The sequence below is a fragment of the Nelumbo nucifera genome, chromosome 1, assembly GCF_055504915.1.
Source record: "Nelumbo nucifera cultivar China Antique chromosome 1, China Antique-T2T, whole genome shotgun sequence".
Lineage (NCBI taxonomy): Eukaryota > Viridiplantae > Streptophyta > Magnoliopsida > Proteales > Nelumbonaceae > Nelumbo > Nelumbo nucifera.
This window is the reverse complement of record NC_142649.1, coordinates 54502041-54521087: the sequence shown is the minus strand read 5'-3', so window position 1 is coordinate 54521087 and position 19047 is coordinate 54502041. Positions and strand designations below refer to the sequence as shown.

Here is a 19047-nt window from a genome sequence, read left to right as displayed (position 1 = left end):
TGATTTTGTTGAAATCTGCTTGGGTAGGTAAAGTTCTCTCTCAAAGCTGCAAGTTTGGCTCAAGAGAATGCCTCTCTCGGGATCTATGATGCTTCAGCTGGTACTTTCTGATCACCCATTCTAAACCATGAACTAGTTCTAAAGTTTTTTTTTTTTGATAAATAATAGTTCTAAAGTTATTTAGTGGTTCTGTGTTCTACATTTCCCTTAGTAAGGTTGGGGAAAGAGAGATAATCTTATGATATGTGTTCTTCCTCTCTTCAGTTTCATCAAGGCAATCAAGGGTTCTAGCAGAGGATGCATTCTTTCATCCATCCATTATGTCTGTTAGCTATTACTCCTTTGAGCATTGCTTTGCCATATACACGGTTAGTTACTACAGCCACATCTTGAACTGACATAAGTATTCCTCTTTTCAGAGCAAGTAAATATCTAGCTAGTTTCTAGTTGGATAGGTAGCATGCATATTGAGCTATCTGACAAATGCATCTATGCAAATGCTGCACAGTAAAGGGGTGGAACCACCACTTGAGGATCCAACCACCCAAGATACTTTGCTGGTAATCCAGCTGTATAAATTTTATTCTTGTGTTCCTTGGGGTTTCAAACAAGTCTCAAAAATGTCACATTTAATTAGGGCATCTTGTAAAATGATATACCATGTCCAGTTTCTTTGAGCATTGTCTATGTGTGTTGCAATATATACATTAAATTGAAGATTAAATCAAGTGATTGTACAGGCACATGTTGCATAAGTGGGGGTCCAGATATATAACAACACCTTTACATGACAGTTTGAGCAGGTCTAACTAGGAAAATTTTATATTGGTTTATGATTTTTTATTATTCTTTAAATGCCACGTATATGTAAAAGTTGGTAGGATGTATTCTCATCATTATCCAAACCTTTGTCCCAACTATATGAAGCTGGCTACATAATCCTATTCTCCTAATCTGTTCTATTCAGTGCCATATCCATTGGTAAAATGGGCCCTTAAATAATTACTCACTACTTCCACCAATGCCAATGTCCTTTTTGGCTTTTGCCCCTAGCACTTCTAACCCTTTAGCTAGTAATGGATTACTTCTTACTAGTGCTGTAGATGGTCTTTCTCTGAGTCTGGATAGGTTGGAGACAAAATCAAGCACAGGAGCGAACATATTAGTCTTTCCATACAAATTAGGTGTGGATCCAACATGGGCCACATGTGTACAGAACATTGGCATGCTCACTCGTGTAGGATTCAAAGTATTGATACAACCAATACACACAACAGGTGTATCAGGTGTTTCAATACCTAATAACTTTTTTTAGTTTTTTTTCAAGATTGCTTTAAGGGTTGATTTTAGGTTTGTCTACCCCCCCCCCCTAAAACTGTTGAAGTACAACACATCCCTTATTTGGGTTTTCAAGGGCCTGCCAATGCGATACAATACACTTGATACTGGGCATATCATGTCAAAATTTTGAAGCTTGCACTCATGATAGGTTGCCCAGCCCAGTGTGCTTGATTTTGTCTCCAGCCCATCCAGTCCCTTTCTCTACCTATGCTGAAACCATCTTGATCTACTTTCTAAGAGATTATCATGGGCCAGGTCCAGGCTTGGTTTTTACAGGGTAGTACAGCATGTAGGGCTGCCCAGGCCCAGCCCAGCCTACCTGATAATATGTCTGGACCGGGCTGGACCAAGCATCTGGGTTTTCCCATGGAAATTAATAAAATTACATTTTTAAAAATCGAAATTATAATTTGAGTTATAATCAAAATTACAAAACATACATACATACATATATAATTCAGTATATGGTCTTAGATAGCAATCATAGCATAAATAAATCAATTTCTAGTAAGCTCTTTAAAACAAGTCAACTTTGACAACTAAATATAAACAAAACAAATTACAAAGTAGAGAACTAATTCTTAACTGAATTTATTCGAACCACAATGAATTACAGCAATTGTAGAATCAAATGTTGGATTCAAACAAAAATCGGAAGATTTTTTTAGAAAAGGACTCAGGCATAAGATTTGAATAGATATCCTTGGGATTAATGATTCAAATAGTGAATCTTATTGTAAATTGTAAAATTTTAACATTGGTTGGGCTCGGGTTTTAGGGCTGCAGGCTGGGCCTGACCTAAACTTGGGTTGAAGTCTCAAGTAGCTTGAGCCCAGCCCAACCCTACCTGAGCCCACCCGAACAAACACATGCATATGTGTATTATTTTTATACAAAAATATCTTTTTTCTAATTATGCGTACATGTGTATATGTATAAAATATGTATATATACATTTGTAAGTCAAATGTGTATATATTTTCAATCAATTCAACTCTTAAATTGGGCCATAAAGCCCAATAAAAGATGGCTATATAAAAATATATACATAAATTCTTTCAAGCCCAACCAACCTGCCCAAGCCCTACCAAACCAACTCGGCTCAACCTTAGTTGTGTTAGGTTGGACCTGGATTGATAAACTTGGGATTAACCATGGGTTAGGCCAGGCCCGAACCTAAGGTTTACACCTTTAGGGTTGGGCCTAGGTTGACCTTCAACCTGACCCAACCCACCAGAGTTGCACCCCGAGGCCCAACCTGCATTGTGTGCCAGCCCGGGGAAAGCCAGGTCTAGAAGAAAAATATATAACTGGGCCTAGAAATTTCCAAGAGAGGCCAGACCTAGCAATGCGGCCACATGCAGAAATAACCAACTCTACTACTTTCCCACATTTTATCATCTATTGGAGTTACTCCTAGTTTCCTTATTCATTTCTAATCCTATCCTTCCTAGTTTCCTTGTTTATCAATCTCAACATTTGCATTTCTACCACATTCAATTTTTAGTCTTGTTGTTTCTTGATTGCCCAACACAATGCTCAATATAATATTGCTGGCCTTAGACTGTTTTATAGAATTCTCCTTTCATTCTAAATAGTATTCTCCTATCATGTAAGATTCCAGATACACCACTCAATTTTGCCATCTTGTTCAATCTCTTCTTTATTATGGATTACTGAACCAAGGTTATGGAAGATGTCACAAAAAAGTCCATTACCAAATGGTCCTAGCTATCTAGTGTCTTGGGAGTAGGTTGGATATGGACCTAACCTTTGGCTTTTTTTATGTGTGTGCACAAAGTAGCCACTATCAGACTTGGACCCACATTATCATGCTTGGCATACCAATATTTTACCATTGAACCCAGCAGTGGCCCTATTAACTAAATTATATAAATAAATATTTTGATGATATTTGAACATATGAATAAAAAATTATGTTTCATCACGCCTAAAAGTCGTTAAATTTCTTTCAGGAGAAACATTCCCTTTATGATACGTCTCTCATCTATGAATACCAAAGTTCAATCTTTTTTTCTGTAATAGGTGTCTGATCCATAATGCTGTAAATTGTTGTGGAACTACCATGGATGTTAGGGATTTTGATTTCAGTAGTTTGAACTTTGGTGGAGCAACAGGCTAACTTCTGCTGCCTTTTAGAACATAGAAACAGTGCATTAACATGGGGATCATTGATCGGTGAAATGGTAAAATGTTGGCCATTTCTATAATGCTCTATCCTACATATACTTTATTTTGGTTACTTTCTTCTAAATGTGTACTATTTCTTCCACAGTCTGGTCCTTGTCAAGCACGGATCTTCACAACAAGAATGTGCATCCTTGTGTTTGATTTATTTATTTCTTTACCTTTAATTTTAATCGCCTGTCAGTTGTATACATGTTTGTTTGTGCTGTAATCTAATTATTGTCTTCTCATGTGTTTTCTCTTTACTATTTGGACAGCCCTTCTTTTTGCCAGTTACATTACACATCATCCTTGCAGCCCTCAAAGAGTGGAGACGGTACAAGAAAGAGCAGGCAAAGTACTTGGCATGGAAAGCTAAAGCAGAACCGCAATCCTAATCATCTTACTGGCATTCAAATTGTCATTCTCATGCATCAGATCTCTATTTAAACGACACTAGCAGTCAAAGGGCTAATGAGAGATGAAACATCCCGTTCACCATGATCATATAGCTATTGTCAGCGGAAGGGTATTAGCAGTATTTCTCCTGCTAGCCCTTTATTGTTTCTATTCTGTGCACATTCAAGGGTACAAATTGATTACAATTGCCTGTTAGCTGAGGTGAATGTAAAATTTTCTGCAAAAGGTAATGTCATATTTCTCTGTTTCTTTACAGTGAAGAAAATACTAACTGTTAACTTTTATTCCAAAGTAATACAAAAGTAGAATATCAAATACCCTCGAATTGCAGTTTGATATATCCTAGTCATAATATGCAGAGAATTTGATCACTCGTGCAATTGGTTCTACCTGTCAATGGTTTCCATTTGCTTTATCGCAAATACAAAGATTTTAACTAAAAGGGATATCAAGTACTCCATTGAATATTAGAGATCATCTGATTTGGGCCTTAAATTTACTTGGCCTATAGTGTCTCTTCCCTAGAATTGGATTCAATTATTTTCACTGAAAATTTGAGGCAAGGTTCAAAGTATATACAAGGTGTATCGGCCTGTATAGGTTTTTTTTTTTCCGAATCTGATTCAGAGGGGTCGGTTTAAGGCCCCAATTACCCTCTGAACCATTATCTGACCCAAAACACTCCCTGTAGGGGTGTATCAGGAAGGCCATGATACGATACATATCAGCCAATACGGGCCGATACGTAATGATATTTTGAACCTCGATTTGAGTCTTTTCTCAAGTTTCAATAGCTTTTGAATGCTTAAAAAGCTCAAATACAAGCTAATGAGATGGAAGGTGTTGTAATCGATTGCCGATACTTTTTTTCTGAAACCGGTTTAGGGCTCCTCCACCCCCTGAACCAGTCAGACCCCCAATACACCCACTATAGGGATGTATTGGAGGGGTCCCAGAATGATACGTATTAAACCTTGGTTTTGAGCATATCTATTTTTGGCAAAATTGTATTATTGCCATCTCCACGTTACATCCGAGCTTAAACGTCAGAGGCTATTAGAGAAGGGCAACTCCTTTTATCTAGTGATACAAGTTCAACTTGGGTGGCCCAAAAGGCATTTTTAATTGTTGTCAAAGAACTTGTTTTCACATGCCATATACCAGCTATTAAAATCATATGAAAACCAATATTTTTAGTAGCTGTTGGGTTATCGAAGTGTAAGTGATGGGATAAAATCATCAAAGCAAATAATAAAATGGCAGTTATGAAACTTAAAAAGCTTTAAACAACCAAATAAAAATCTTTTCCATGGAACACCATTAAGGGGAGCCTTTGTCACAATGTAAACGTCCAGGGGGTCTGTCACAAATGAAAGGGATCTTTGTAATTTATCCAAATTTAAAAATTTTATGGATTTTGTTAATCGACTTTCCTCCAATTCTTCTGATACACAAATATTACCAGATCACATGGAGATGGATCCATATATCCAATTACAAATGCATCAAATTTAAACCAGCCTTAATTGGATTGGATGTGCAACTATACAGTATACTAATTAGTTGGGCAGCTACTAAATATTAAAAAACTCAACGCCTAAAATTTCGTTCTTGCTGAGAAAAATGACTAATGTATATATATATATATATATATATATCAGTTTCAACTATTCTATATTAAGTAAGATTTGGAGTCGAAAGACTTTTTTGGGCGAAAATAGTGGAGGGCAAGGCACCTTTAGCACCTTGGATACAGATCTCAAAAAATTACCTAAAATCCCCAAAAAAAGATCTACCTCAGCAGACATCGAGCACAAAGTTATGGCCCTTTGAAGTTAAAATTTATGTGCCAAAGTTTTTCAAAAAACCCAACCGGTTTTCTAAAACCAAGACAGGGTCACTAATTTTCTGGTTCAAAGTTTCATACATCTGAGTCAGCAATTTTAGCCAGTTTTTACCCAATGCAATTTTGGGAGTATGACCGAACTGGCTAGAGGCCCAATCATTTGATCCAATCAATGAACTCGGATTCAGTCCTAAAGAACGGTGCTCACACAATCTCTGTAATTCATGTTTTTATTCATTGGGAGATACTCCCAATCCACAGTTGCAAGTGGCTGTGAAGATTGAGGACTGAACCCGATCTCCCAACCAATCCGGTCCAGTTTTCTAATCATTGAAAATTACAAAAGATGTATGATTATTATAAAGAGGACTTCATGGGCACAAGCTTCCATTAGATGTGACTTTTTGCAATACCTAACTCCACATTCCTTGAATGCAAGCAAAAATTTATAAGTTCTCCAAAAAAAGAAAAACACATGATTCGTTTTCCAGATTCCAGATGAAGAATTCTTTTCTCGCCAGAAGGGTAAACAAAAGAATTCTTAAATTCTGCTTCAATCCACCCCCTCCCCCTAGGGAAAAGAACACTAACAAAGGAAAGATAATTTGGATACAAGATAAAGATAGCAGGGGAGATGAACGACTTAGATACAAGGATACTAACAAAACCATTAATATAAGTTCTTCCTTTGTCGCAATCATCTCTTTTAGTTTGATGTCAATACTACTCTCCCAACGATGCCACTTCTACAATACAATGGAATAATTAAAATTTAAAACCAAAGAGGTTACATGACAGGCTTATACCAGTTAAAACATTAGCCTGCGACTGTGCAAGGTAGTGTTGTGTCGGCCTCCAGGATAAAGCAAGCAAACCTAGATGACTCCCAATTTCAGACTCTGGAATCCAAAGCCAAAAGTATCTTCTTTCTGGGACCCTGAAGAAACCACAACCATGTTGTTAAAATTTCAGAAATAACTAAAAGTAGATGGGTTCAATCCCTGTTCTGGCTGAGAAAGGTCATACTGGGGTCTGCGCCCATGCATGTCAATATTTGATAGCTGACAGTAACACTCTTTGATTATTAGAAATGTACAATTTACTATGAGATGAGATAACAGATGTAAATCATTTTACCTTTTTGGATTTACTATGAGATGAGATAACAGAAAAGCATCTACCAAAAATCAAGTTCCAAGATAACTGTGATACAAAAAGCCAAATGTATAAAATAGCCATCAGTGTTGTTGGCTTGGTACAAAACACAGGGTTCCCAAAGTTGGTATAAAAACATGGCCAACTATTATGTACAACTACCAAATCAATCAGATATGGGCCGTGCAAGTAGTTGGCATAAAAGGGAAGGTACTGTAACCACAAGTGTGTTAGAATATTTGATCTCAACACAACTTTTGAAAATTTGCTTATATAATAGCTCTTGAAATCTTCAAGAGCAAAATCAAAACTAGGGGAAAAATCTGCAGAACTAAAAGTGATTCAAGTAGTTTGCAAGCTTCTTTTTCCTTGTGAACGCATTTTCTTACTAACCCTTCAATAGTTTTAAACGAAGGTTTTTTATCAATAGTTTAAACAAAGGTTTTTCTTTTTATTTATTATTTAATCCCATCATTATCATCATTGTCTTTTAGGTGATTCAGATAGCCTGATGCACCTAATCTAATCTTCTGGCTTTAGTCATCCTAAGATCTAGACAACCAAGTCAAGTTCTAAGAGGATCAGATATTTCCCAGGTGTCAACTCTCCCAGGTTTACTGTTGAGTTGATCCAGATCAGGCAACTCCAAAGCCAGATCACCTGGTTTCTAAACACTGCACAAATAAAAACTGAAAAAAAAATAATAAATAACCGACAAAACCATTTCACTTAAGATACACGTATCCAAGAACCTGTTGAATGTAGCCTAAATCAATTCTTGAATCTAACGGTGTTTGGCATCCAAGAAATATTTCCTCCAAAAAGGTTTCTAAGTAGCAATAAGGTCGCAATAAGTCAATCATGACTAAAACTTCCAAGGGCCAACTAATGTTGCATGCAGAAAGAATGTAAAAACAAAAATCAGCTAGAGGAGATTTTTCAAAATCCAGAATTATCAAGACAAGCAAAAGAAATGAAAATAATAATGAGAATTGGGCACTATTAGAGTTAGAATAATAATGAGCCAAAGTAGCTAGCAAGTCTAAATGAGCTTACCATAGGAATCCCTAGGGCTTTAAGGTCCTCATCAGTCATGTGAACCAGAGCAGTCATGTCAATCTGAAGGACGCAATATATATGTTAAACCTAAATAAATTAAACTTCCAAAAATACAATACAACCAAAGATTACATACTTCCTCCGCCTGGAAAATAATCAAATATTTTTCTAGACCCAGAGATTGTAGGAAGCCATCCACTGATTTATCATCCTGCATGGGTAGACATGCATTAGGAAAAGGTGAAGACTAACATTTTTTTCTGATAAGTGAAAAATGAATATTAACAATGGCAATAGCATCATAAAATTAGGAATGAAAATATTTAACGTAAAAAAATAATGAATTTATAATTTTAATTGCTTTTTAAGAAAATATTGTATTAGGAATGAATGAATAACATAAGCCTAAAATGTGCCTTGCCTGTGAGCCTAGGCGTGCCTTTTAAATTACTGCCCCAAGATACTCTGAAAAGCTCCCTTTCCATCCTACCCTTTTTATGCCTTTCTCTTCTATGTATCTCTTCTCTATTTCCTCCAATAGTTCTATTCCACAAATAGAAACTACCAAAAATTGACCAAGCTTAAAAACTTTGGCCACAACACAACGAAGACATATTCTCATTAGAAATATTTCCACCAATTGCTTGCTGTGAACCCAAAGGTAAGGGGAAATCACTTGGTTTGGACTTAACTCTTCACCACTATATAGGGCTCTGATTCAAAGTTGAATATCAAATTGCTACCTTCTTTTTGGCTGATCAGCATGGCATCCAAACAAAACGTGGTCATCAAATGCCCAATAGTCAATTTGGCTTCTGTCCAAGTGCATAGCCCTGACAAATCTTCTTCAAACTGCCTTGCCTGTTCAAATTCCTTATTCGTTAAAGTATTAATGTGCTTGGCTTGTACTACGCCAGCTTGAACACATGGCCCACACTTGCCCACCTCATCATCTTCAACCTTACAACATAGCCTCTACAACTCCTACATGAAGAAAAAAAATCCTGATACTGAATTTTAAACCCCTCAATAACATTCTGATGGATCTAGGGATTGCATCTGGGTGGTATCCCACAACCATGGAAGCAAAGCAAAGATTTTAGAAATTCAACATATACTTATCAGCCTGCAAAAATCCACCACAATTTTTTTTTGAAGAATCAAATAAAACTTCATTAAGAAAATATTACGTACAGCAAGAGGTGCAAAGACGTCACCAGAAGCAAGAAGCACCCACAGAAAACCCAAAAAAAAGATCCTAAAAAACCACACCTTGTACAAAAGATTACCCAAACAACTCTGATAAAAGATCATGAGATAGACCCAATACCAAAAACCCAAAAAAGCTAGAAGCCACCCCCCAATCTAATCAAGCACAAAAACCCTTCCAGATGCCCACATCAGTCTTCGTCTGTGAACTCATCCTCTTGATTCGAGAATTCCTCATCCCATTCCTTGTTCCTTTCCATCTGTACTTTTTTCTTCAATTTCTCTTCCTCTTTTTTTCTTTCAAATTCTTCGAAGGCCCTCCTAGTAAATTCCTAACCATGCCAAAACAACAGACTCAAGCTTTTTCCAATTGTGACCTCTCTATCCACCAATTTTTGTATGTCTACCTTACCTGAAACTTCATCCACCACAGAAATCACCCATTCACCTAAGAACTACTTCCGTCCAAAGGTTGAAAGGAAGCCTGGCAATTCCAATTTTTATCACTTTAGAACTAATATGTGGAAGCATCAAATTTGATGTTGAGCACCATCTAGAAACCTCTAAAGGTCCATAATTGATGGTAACAGCTGTCAGACCATTCCAACCAATCCCCAAATGTAAGAATTTACATTTTTGCCCAGAACAAATGATTTCTATACACCCCTTGCTTTACTAGTTAGCCATCCCCTATGTTGTTCCTCCAACCCTTCCCACCTTCTGAAAATAAAGCTCCATCCACAACCTTTAAACCGGACTACTGTCTTCCCATCAACTACAACTGATCCTTTATCCCCTTACAATTTTCAGCATCACTTCATCCCTACAAACTACCTCCTTGCGGATGAAACTCTTCACCTTGATTTTGAAGGGTCAACTCCATGGTTGAAAAAACAATGCCATCTCTAAGGTGGAATCCCCACAAACTACCTTCTTCAGAATCAAACTCTTAGCCTCAATGTTCAACAATCAACTCCATATTTAAAACAATGAGGCCAAGTTGGGATAAGCATTGGGCAATGGCCTTCTTATATAGGGTTTCGCTGTTCATCCTCATCAAGGGTTAAGAAGAAGATGGGTCTAGCAGCTGGTGAATTGTCTTCCCTCTCTTCCCATGAACCAGTTCCATTTCTTCCTATATTTAGTTCATACTCATTTATTGAAGACTCAGGGAAATTCTGGTTCAAGTAATCCCATTTAACTGTGAAGTTAATTCTCTTTTGTAGGTTTGGTTGCATGATTCCACAGTGTCTCTAAACATGTTGCATTAATTCTTGTTTGTTTTTCTTTCTAGGGTTTTCCCATTGTTCTCCTTTTTGCATAAACTCCTGCAGATTGGTGCTAAGGTTGGTTTTCAGAGAAAGGTTTTTACCATAATAAACATATACATATTGGCATTTCTAAATTTGAATTTCTGTAATAACCTCCTACTGGCAGAAACCGCTAAGTTATTTTCTCTTCCTGCAATCCCAGATATCGAGCCCGGCATACATCGTAGATGGCCAGGCATATATTATCAGCTCAGGCAATGTGCTTTTGCACCTCTATCAAAACCCAGCCCGGCCTGGTCCGGCCAACAACAGGTCCCAACTAAATGGGCTCCTTCAAAGAGATGAATCCAATGGTATGTTTTACTCTTTATCAGTGGGACAGAAAACTCTATTAAAAAACAAAGCTCTCAAAATAATGCAAAAATCAAATGGTTAACAGGGACACACGACCAGCCATGGTTTCTCTACCCTTAAAACCTAATATGTTCCCTCTTTACATCTAGCACCCAAGACCTGTATTCAGCACCTTGAAATTAATCTATAACTCTAGAGCAGGAAATTACATACAGTAGAAAGCAAACTTTTTGTACTACCTTTTGCTGAGTCTTTTTCCTTGAAGCAGTCGAACTAGAAACTTTTTTGGTCTCTTGTGGACACGCTTCAACTGCAACATTTTTTCTAGCAGGCTTGGTAGCCTCTGCTTGTGGTTTTGACTTAGGCTGATCAGTATTTGCTGGTTGCAGATGCATTGTACCAGATAGTTTTTCACGTAGATCCCGGACACCTGCAACAGTACTCTTTCCACTTTGGTATTCTTGCTGGATACCCTTCTTTTGGAGCTTCAATCTGAGGTCTCGACTATCAACTTTGTTATCTTTACATGGAATGAACATAACATTAACATCATTATGTCAAACTTAATAACTTAAGTATGATATTTGGTCACAAATAACCATATCAAAATCAATACATACTTGATAGTTGTGGTCCATCATCCTCATAAAGATCGTGTTCCCACTTGTCATCATTTGGCCGCTGCCTGTGAAAGATATTGCTTAAAAACAAACATAAATTGCAAAATCTAACCCAATAGCATACATGGAGCAAAAACAAGAAACAATGAGATCCTTACGAAGTATACCACTTATCACTTGAATTAAGAATAAACAACTATTCTATTATCTATTAATCATAATGCTACATAATGAAGGATGGCATGGTCACATTTCCAGGTCACATCAGTTCTAGAAAACTTGATAAATAGCAGTGCCCACAAGTTCTTGCAAACATACCATTCTTGAAAACCCAACTACAGTTGAGAATGGCATAATGGTCCTTAACACAAGATTAATTAAGAGGGACTTCTATGCACTTTATCATAAGAGGATGGCAATGTGTAGCAAGTTAATCAAAGTAGTGGCAGAGTTAATCAAACTTCCATATATGCTAAATTGCCAACCCAGTCCCAGAACCCTTAGGTGTAATAGCAGCTTTCTTTAATAAATGTAATTCAATTAATACGAAATATGGGAGGGGCTGAGGCACAATGCACACGCCTAGGCACACCAGGCATGTACCTTTCCAAAGGGACTACACCAGGGCCTAGGCAGGGTGCAGACCTTGAATTTTAATCACTGGTCATATCCCCATTTCCTATATCCATGTGTCCATATCCACATCCGAGCAAAATAGGTCATCAGGTTAATTGGAATTTGGCATTTAGATCTAGAAGAGAAGGATGTCCCTGACCTCCAAAAGTCAAAGCTTTTTGTTCGGAGGCTGCATTGATGATCAATATGGGGGAGATATTTCGAAAGGAAAAAAAAAAAAAAAACCTGTGTCTATCTCCTCATGTATACATCTTTTGTCTAAGGAAAAGGAAATATATTAATCACCTCTTATCCTGTCAGTAAACATCCCAGTTACGGAACATTCTCTTCATCTTTTTGAAGTCTTGGTGACACTTCAAGTATCCTTGACTAGTTTTTATCTCAGTTAGTCGCTCTTGGTAAAGATTATGAGGTGCTGTCCTAAAGGAGCTATTTTACAGAGGATATAGGGAAAAGGGAATACAAGTATCTATGAAACAATGAATTTTTTTGGTAATAAATAAAAAAGAAAAGTTATTAAGAACAAAGGAAGAGAATACAAAAGGGGTGATAAGATATCACCCAGCACAAGAGAAAAGTAGAAAAACCTGGAAACCAGACTACATCCACCAAGAAATTCCTTCCCAAAAACCCCAACAATAAAACAAAAAAATCACCCATTCAAGTTACCCAGGTAAACCTTAAGATTTAGCCCTTTGATTCCAAATCACAAATTATGAATTGCAAACCCCTTCCCAATAACTAGGGAGTAGGGATTACCCATTTACTCCATTTTTTCAAATTCTTGAACACCGACATCTACACTCCTGTTAGCTTTATTTGATTTCTTAACTTTCTTTTTAGGCCTAACCCCAAATAATTCCGCAAAGACTTTTGAAACCTGACCAGTTCGGTTGTTTCTCTGACTTTTGAAGCATCTTACTGCATTAGGATTCTTCTCAATGATCTTTGAAGCCATGGAGTTAGCTCTTTCTAATTCCAATACCCTATTTTTTTAAAAAATTCTGACCTGCAACCAATCCCTAAAGACCTCATACCACTTTGATCACCCAAGCTGACTGCATTATTCTACCTCAGGATCCAGGTTTTTATTCTCCCTCCTCATCAGTACACCAAATCTTTCTTCCGATTTCTTAAAAGCTTCCCTTGCAAATTCCTCCCCGCTAGAGAAAAAGATAAAAAAAAATGTTGTTAAAGGTTCCATTCTATACTTCCTTTTTCTATTTTACACATTTTCACCTTGATCTCCTTGTAGCCAAAATGTTTGGGCTCCACTTCACCCTCTGGAATGACTGCCTTTACCTCCTTTCTATTCTAGCTCCTTCCTTCAAACCTCCGTCTCCTGCCACTTCAAAAGCCAAAAACTCCTCCACAGAGCTTCAAAATACCTCCCTTTATCCTCCTTTTCACCAAATTTCTTTTTATGACTCCCCCACGGCCCTGCCAAGCTGACACTGCACTTTTCCAACATTACTGTGTTCACTGTCTCCAAATCCTCATCAGGTTCCCCATCTTTTGCCAAACCTGAATTTGCACAAGCAGGAGCTTGAGAAACTTCCAACAAACATCCTTCCTTTTGAACTTGAGTCGATACTTACCCTGAAGCTCTGCCACTTCTTAAGGGGCAAACTGTATTTCCTTCCCTTTTCCAACACAGATATTTTTTTTTATCAATAACAATTTCATTAATTCACCAAAAACGTTACATAAGGAAGACAAACAGCAAAGGTCCTCAAGAAAAACAAAAGAATAGGAAGATACAATAAAGTTACAACTTAGCCCAAAACATTGAATCCCTTTCTGCCCCTTGTTTAGCTAAACCATCAGCTAAAGAATTCACTGATCTTTTAACCCAGCACATCTTAACTTCCATCACCCACACCAGCCACTTAAATTTCCTCCTCAGATTGCTATACTTCCATAGACCATTGCTGTTTGCATTCAGCCACCCTATCACCACCTCCGAATCCCCTTCAAATAGGAGTTTTCTGATGTTCATCTCCTTAGCTTTCTGGACTCCTTCCATAACTGCAAAGATCTCAGCTCTAAGGGAGTCACCCACTCTAATTGGGCCTGAGAACATGGCAAAAATGACCTCATTCTCATCCCTAAAGACACCCCCAATCCCTGATTGTCCAGGGTTCCCCCTACTACTCCCATCAAAGTTTAATTCATGAATCCAGCAGGTGGAGGGGTCTAATACACACTCATTACTGACTTGGTCTATGTGCATTCTGCTATTTCACCCCACTTCCTCAACATGTCATCCACCGTGTAATCTGTGAATAGTTCCAAAGATTTCAGCCACTGAACAGCCCTAATATGAATGATAGCCTTTAATTCTTCCACCCCTCTCTCAGCTTCTGAAAATATCCTGAAAATCTTTCTTCCCATAATGTCCAACATACTGCAGCCCTCAGTCCTCTCAACATAGTCCTACGCCACCTGAAGAAAGAAGGGGAAAAGAGGCCCTGTAGATCTGATGGAGGGTTCCATCTACACCCAAAGAGGGAAAAAGCCCATTCCCAAATTGACCTCGCAAAATGGCAAGACACCAGTAGATGAAAACCAGTCTCCCCATCCGCTTTACATAGAACACACCAATGGGATGACAAGCAAGTATTGGGTCTCTTCTTTTGGAGTAGATCACCAGTGTTGAATCTTTCCAGATAGGCTTCCCAACAAAAACTACCAACCCTAGGAGTGATTGCTCTGCACCAAACCTCATCAAGGAAAGAGGGGGTTCCAGGACTGGTGGACTAGCTTAAGACTTTGAAAAAGGAAGCACAAGAAAAGAAGCTAGTGGGGGTAGGGGTCCAAATTCTAGAGTCCGCTCTTGTAATTTGCTACTTAAAACCCAAACACTTATCCTTTACTACAAGTTGTCTCTTCCAAAATGTAGTGCCTTTAGTTAAGCAACACTTGTAAAAATCAGCACCTTTAGAACTTGTGGGCTCGATCTTTGCAATCAAGCTTACATTTATCCACCCTTAAGGAAAAATTCTCAAGAATCTTCAAGTTACAGTCTAGAGGAGGTCGCTCCAAGGAGAACAAAGCTTTGAACAACTCAACTATTCAAAACATGTTCCAACGAAGATGATGATATACCAATTACACCGTCTACCACAACCTTATCCAGGTTCACATGACTCTTTAATTGATAATGTACCAACTGGAATAACCCAGTTGGTATCAATTGACAATAATCCTTTGAGTTGCTCAAATCAATTTGCCACAATGTTAGGTCCACTACAATTAAATCACCTGCCTGGAAACATGGGTCTTCTTCCAATGCCCCATTAACCCCACAAGTACCCACCTCTACTCAAAAATAATTACCACCCAACCCACCTAAGTTTAATTGTCGAGAAGAGTTTATTTGCTTGTTGAATACATTAGAGGTTATTGAGATGCTTGGCACTTCAATTCTACCAGAGGATGCCACCTACACGTAGGACTTGCCCCAAGTTTGCTCTCCACTTCCCAAAGATAAGCTATTATTGGAGTTTTGGAATGCATTTTTCCTTCTATAGGTCTTTCCATTCCTGTAATTGAGCAGTTTTTCTAGCAATTTCAAATAGCTAATCCTTTCATTCCATGTAGGTCATATTCTTCAGCTTGTTCGTTTTCCAACTTGTGATTTCCACTCCATAGAGCAGCTTCAAAAGAGGTAGCAAGCTAGATGCTGAGCAAATCCTATCAGAGAGACCTTCAATCCTCCTAGGAATGTACTTAGGCCAGGCCTCACTCCCACTTAGCCTCACTGCTGCTGAGTGCAGGTCTCTAACGAAAAAAGCTCCTAAGGTACCACAAATTGATAAAATTGATTCAAAAGTTGCTTGCTGCCATAAGTGGAATGGAAGTTGCCTCATCTTCTAGATTCAATACCTTCGCATTCAAACTTGGGCACCATCTAGATAGTAAGATCATTCCAGCCATGTATTTGTCAGGAGGGGCTGCATCTCGCACCTCTCTAAGGGATCGTGCATGAGATTGTAATACTGAATCAGTTTCTGTTTTAATAAAATTGCACTATTACTCATCAAAAAAAAAAAAAAAGATCTGTCCAGCCTTCATTTGAATGGAGGAGGCTACAATGACCACATTCTCATCTAGCAAATCCAGTAAAGCTTTGTTTGCATCAAAAAGGGTTAGCATTAATGAACCCCTCAGTCTCAACAAACTACAAATAGCTTCACCTACAGTCAACCAACCTTCTATCTTCTTCTTTTCTGACAGCACTAAATTGTTCTCCCAAAGCTCTCCCCCCTTTTCTGACAACAATTTTAAGTTCTCCAACATGACTTGCCATTAGTAACTTTCCTTGCTCTCCTTGGAAATCTCCACCCATCCTCTACTTCTCCCCTCTGTAAAACATGTTAATTGTTTCTCCCCTACCCAAAAAAATCCTAGAGTGCAATCTATCTTCCATTCACATTACTTTTCTTTCTGCTACATATCTCCTTTCACCATATTCCTTCATTGCCCTCCATTTCCCTCCCACTCTAGTAGTGGTCGTGCCATCTAAAAATCTTTTGAACCAACCAATAGCTTCTCCCACTAACAGTATCATTGCCTTATTAAAATTCCTGATCTTCCAGGTAGAGGTGTAAGTGAGCCGAGCCAACTTGCGAGCTACTCAAGCTTGGCTTGCTAAATAATTGAACTCAGCTTGAAATAATCAAGTTCAAGTCGACTTCGACTCAAATTGAGTAGTTGGTCATGCCAAGTTCAAGCTTTGCAATATCCAGCTCGAGTGGCTCGCAAGTATAATCGAGCTCATAATAAAATATTATTTTATATTTGTATTTATAATATAAATAAACATTAGTTTTTTACATTAACTTATTTATAATTTTTGACATCAACTTATTTATAATATAAACAAATACATTTATAATTTATTTTCATAATATATATTTATTTATAGTATTTATAATATTAATTTATCTATAATTTTTAATATATTTATTTTAAATATTTTAATATACTTAATATTAATTTATTTATAATTTTTAATACTAATTTATGTATAATTGACTCAAGTTGAGCTAAGCTTGAGTAGCTCGCAAGTATCGAGTCAAGTCAAGTTCAAGCCAAATACATGAAAGTTGAAACTCAGTCAAGCTCGAGTCGAGTTTCAAGCTCTGCGTTTTTTAGTTGAGCTTGAGCTCGAGCAATCTGATACCTGGCTCAACTCAACTCAATACACCTCTTCTTCAAAGTATTTTTCCCTTTGATTCTTGTATCCTCCAATAGAAATCTCGTTGCTTCAACCCTCAAGCATCTCCTCCAAGGCATCTCACATTATTACTTCTTGCAATCCATCCATAAAGCTGCTCCATATAATATCTAACTCACTGATCTCCATTCCTTGTTTCAGCACAAGCATGGTGAGGGTGGCTAAACCACAGACTCCAATGCAAATGAAGTGCTCAGAAACTCTATAAAACCTACCATGTAATAATTTGTCATTGGGTACACTATAGTGAGGAATTCAAAGAAATTTCTATAGATGAACTACAAAGGAGATGGCAGATAGTGGCTGGGTATTAATCAAAGAGAATTGATGAATGATGATTGCTAATAGAAAAGCACCTCGAAATTGAAAGTTAAAAATTTCAATGGATGCCTTGGGTATGGGGGAATACTTAGAGATTCCAATGCATACACTGCCTTGATATTTTGGGAAGCAACCAAGAAATAAATTTTTTGAAAGCAAAATCAGTGCCAGCACTACAAGGAGTTAAGTTTGCTAAACATGTGGGTTGCACATCAAAAACAAGTTGAGGAGCTTGTCAAGTTTTAATAAACTAGTTGAAATTGGAGGAGGAGGTACTATGGACTTTGCTTGGTCAGACATAGAAGAGACTTGGAAATTAGCTAGAGTTTCTTGTTCAAATGGGTCCCAAGATCTAAAAGTAGCAGAAAGTTCAGGCTGGAGAGAACCGGCGCCAAGTGAACTCTTGTAAAGTAAAAAGAAAAAATGTTTCTACCGTAACGAATTTTCATTCATTGATATTTGAAAACCCATTATATTTGCCACAATCCTTTTCTTCTGAGGTTCGGTATCATAACAATACTTTGTATATTTTTTAAACAACGAACAAGAACTTCCACCATGACCTATTTAACCAAAGGGGGGGGGGACAATGAAACCCAGTCCCATCTGGCAAAACCCAAAACCCTAATCGAAGGTAGATGACAAGAAATAAAGAAAGAAATTAAAAAAAAAAAAAAGCAAAAGTGTATATTCCAGCACACGATGTCTTCGTTCACAATCTAAAAGAAACAAAACCAACCATTTCAATACGCCCACCAAAGAAGAAAAAATACACGTCGAGCTCGAAACAAAGAACAAACCACGACGAGAACAAGAACGGACAAATAACAAATCAACTTTTTTTACCAAGAGAAGAAACCAAACCTTTTGCCGTTAACTTGCCTACTTCGGCCAAAATCATCTCCTATATTCCCGTTAAGTCGTTCCTTCACCGACCTCTTGCTTCCAGCCGCTATTCGATCAGCGTACATCGTAGAACCTAACACTCGAAACCGCCTCCCAGCAAGAACCAAACCCTAACGCTAACCCTAATTGACGAAAACGACAAACCCTAAAACCGAGACCGAGATGAGGATTTTGATTCCAGACGAACAATGAGAGCGCTTCAACCCTCTAGAAGTGAAAGACTTCCGGTACCAGAATGAAACGGAGAATACGGTTGGGGGAAGGGGAGGACTGGCTAGGATTCAGAGAATAGATTGGGCCTTTTCAGGAATTGGGTCCGCTGTAAATACAGTGGAAGACGAAATGCGCCATCGTAGTTTGAGTGTACCCCTTTCCCCTTCTGCAATGAACAGAGGAAATCAGAGACTCGTTTTTGTTTTTTACAGAAAGAGTTAGGAGCCGGAAATGCGACGGTTGCCGAAATACGATACGTCAAAATAG

At 37.8% G+C, this 19047-nt stretch overlaps 2 protein-coding genes across 3 annotated transcripts in view; one reads left to right on the top strand and one right to left on the bottom strand.

Moving 5' to 3' along the window:
• LOC104590226 (GPI transamidase component PIG-S-like protein) overlaps window positions 1–4286 on the top strand; it is a 51380-nt gene extending 47094 nt beyond the window's left edge. The window contains exons 11-13 of the mRNA XM_010248797.3: window positions 28–100; window positions 265–368; window positions 3807–4286. Coding sequence (XP_010247099.1) covers window positions 28–100; window positions 265–368; window positions 3807–3926 — 297 coding nt within the window. The 3' untranslated portion in view covers window positions 3927–4286. The remainder of the gene's footprint in view (window positions 1–27; window positions 101–264; window positions 369–3806) is intronic.
• A 2162-nt stretch (window positions 4287–6448) lies between these two features.
• LOC104590227 (Sterile alpha motif (SAM) domain-containing protein) lies at window positions 6449–18990 on the bottom strand. 2 transcript variants are annotated; one of them, XM_010248800.3, is made up of 7 exons: window positions 18526–18990; window positions 11463–11527; window positions 11082–11362; window positions 8145–8219; window positions 8006–8068; window positions 6670–6731; window positions 6449–6540 (listed from the first exon to the last, which is right to left on the bottom strand). In XM_010248800.3, exons 1-6 carry the CDS (start codon window positions 18630–18632, stop codon window positions 6687–6689), a joined length of 636 nt encoding a protein of 211 aa, XP_010247102.1. In that variant the 5' UTR covers window positions 18633–18990; the 3' UTR covers window positions 6449–6540; window positions 6670–6686. The 2 variants fall into 2 exon arrangements, with proteins under 2 accessions (XP_010247102.1, XP_010247100.1); XM_010248798.3 differs by having other exon boundaries at window positions 6449–6731.
• Window positions 18991–19047: the final 57 nt, after the last annotated feature.

Excerpts from the sequence above, each read along its gene's own strand:
- LOC104590227 (XM_010248798.3), bottom strand. The coding sequence starts at position 18,632 with ATGTACGCTGATCGAATAGCGGCTGGAAGCAAGAGGTCGGTGAAGGAA. Across the intron at positions 8,220-11,081 it reads GGAAAAAGACTCAGCAAAAG|GATGATAAATCAGTGGATGG; the intron begins GTAGTACAAAAA and ends CTACCCATGCAG. Across the intron at positions 8,069-8,144 it reads TTATTTTCCAGGCGGAGGAA|ATTGACATGACTGCTCTGGT; the intron begins GTATGTAATCTT and ends TGCGTCCTTCAG.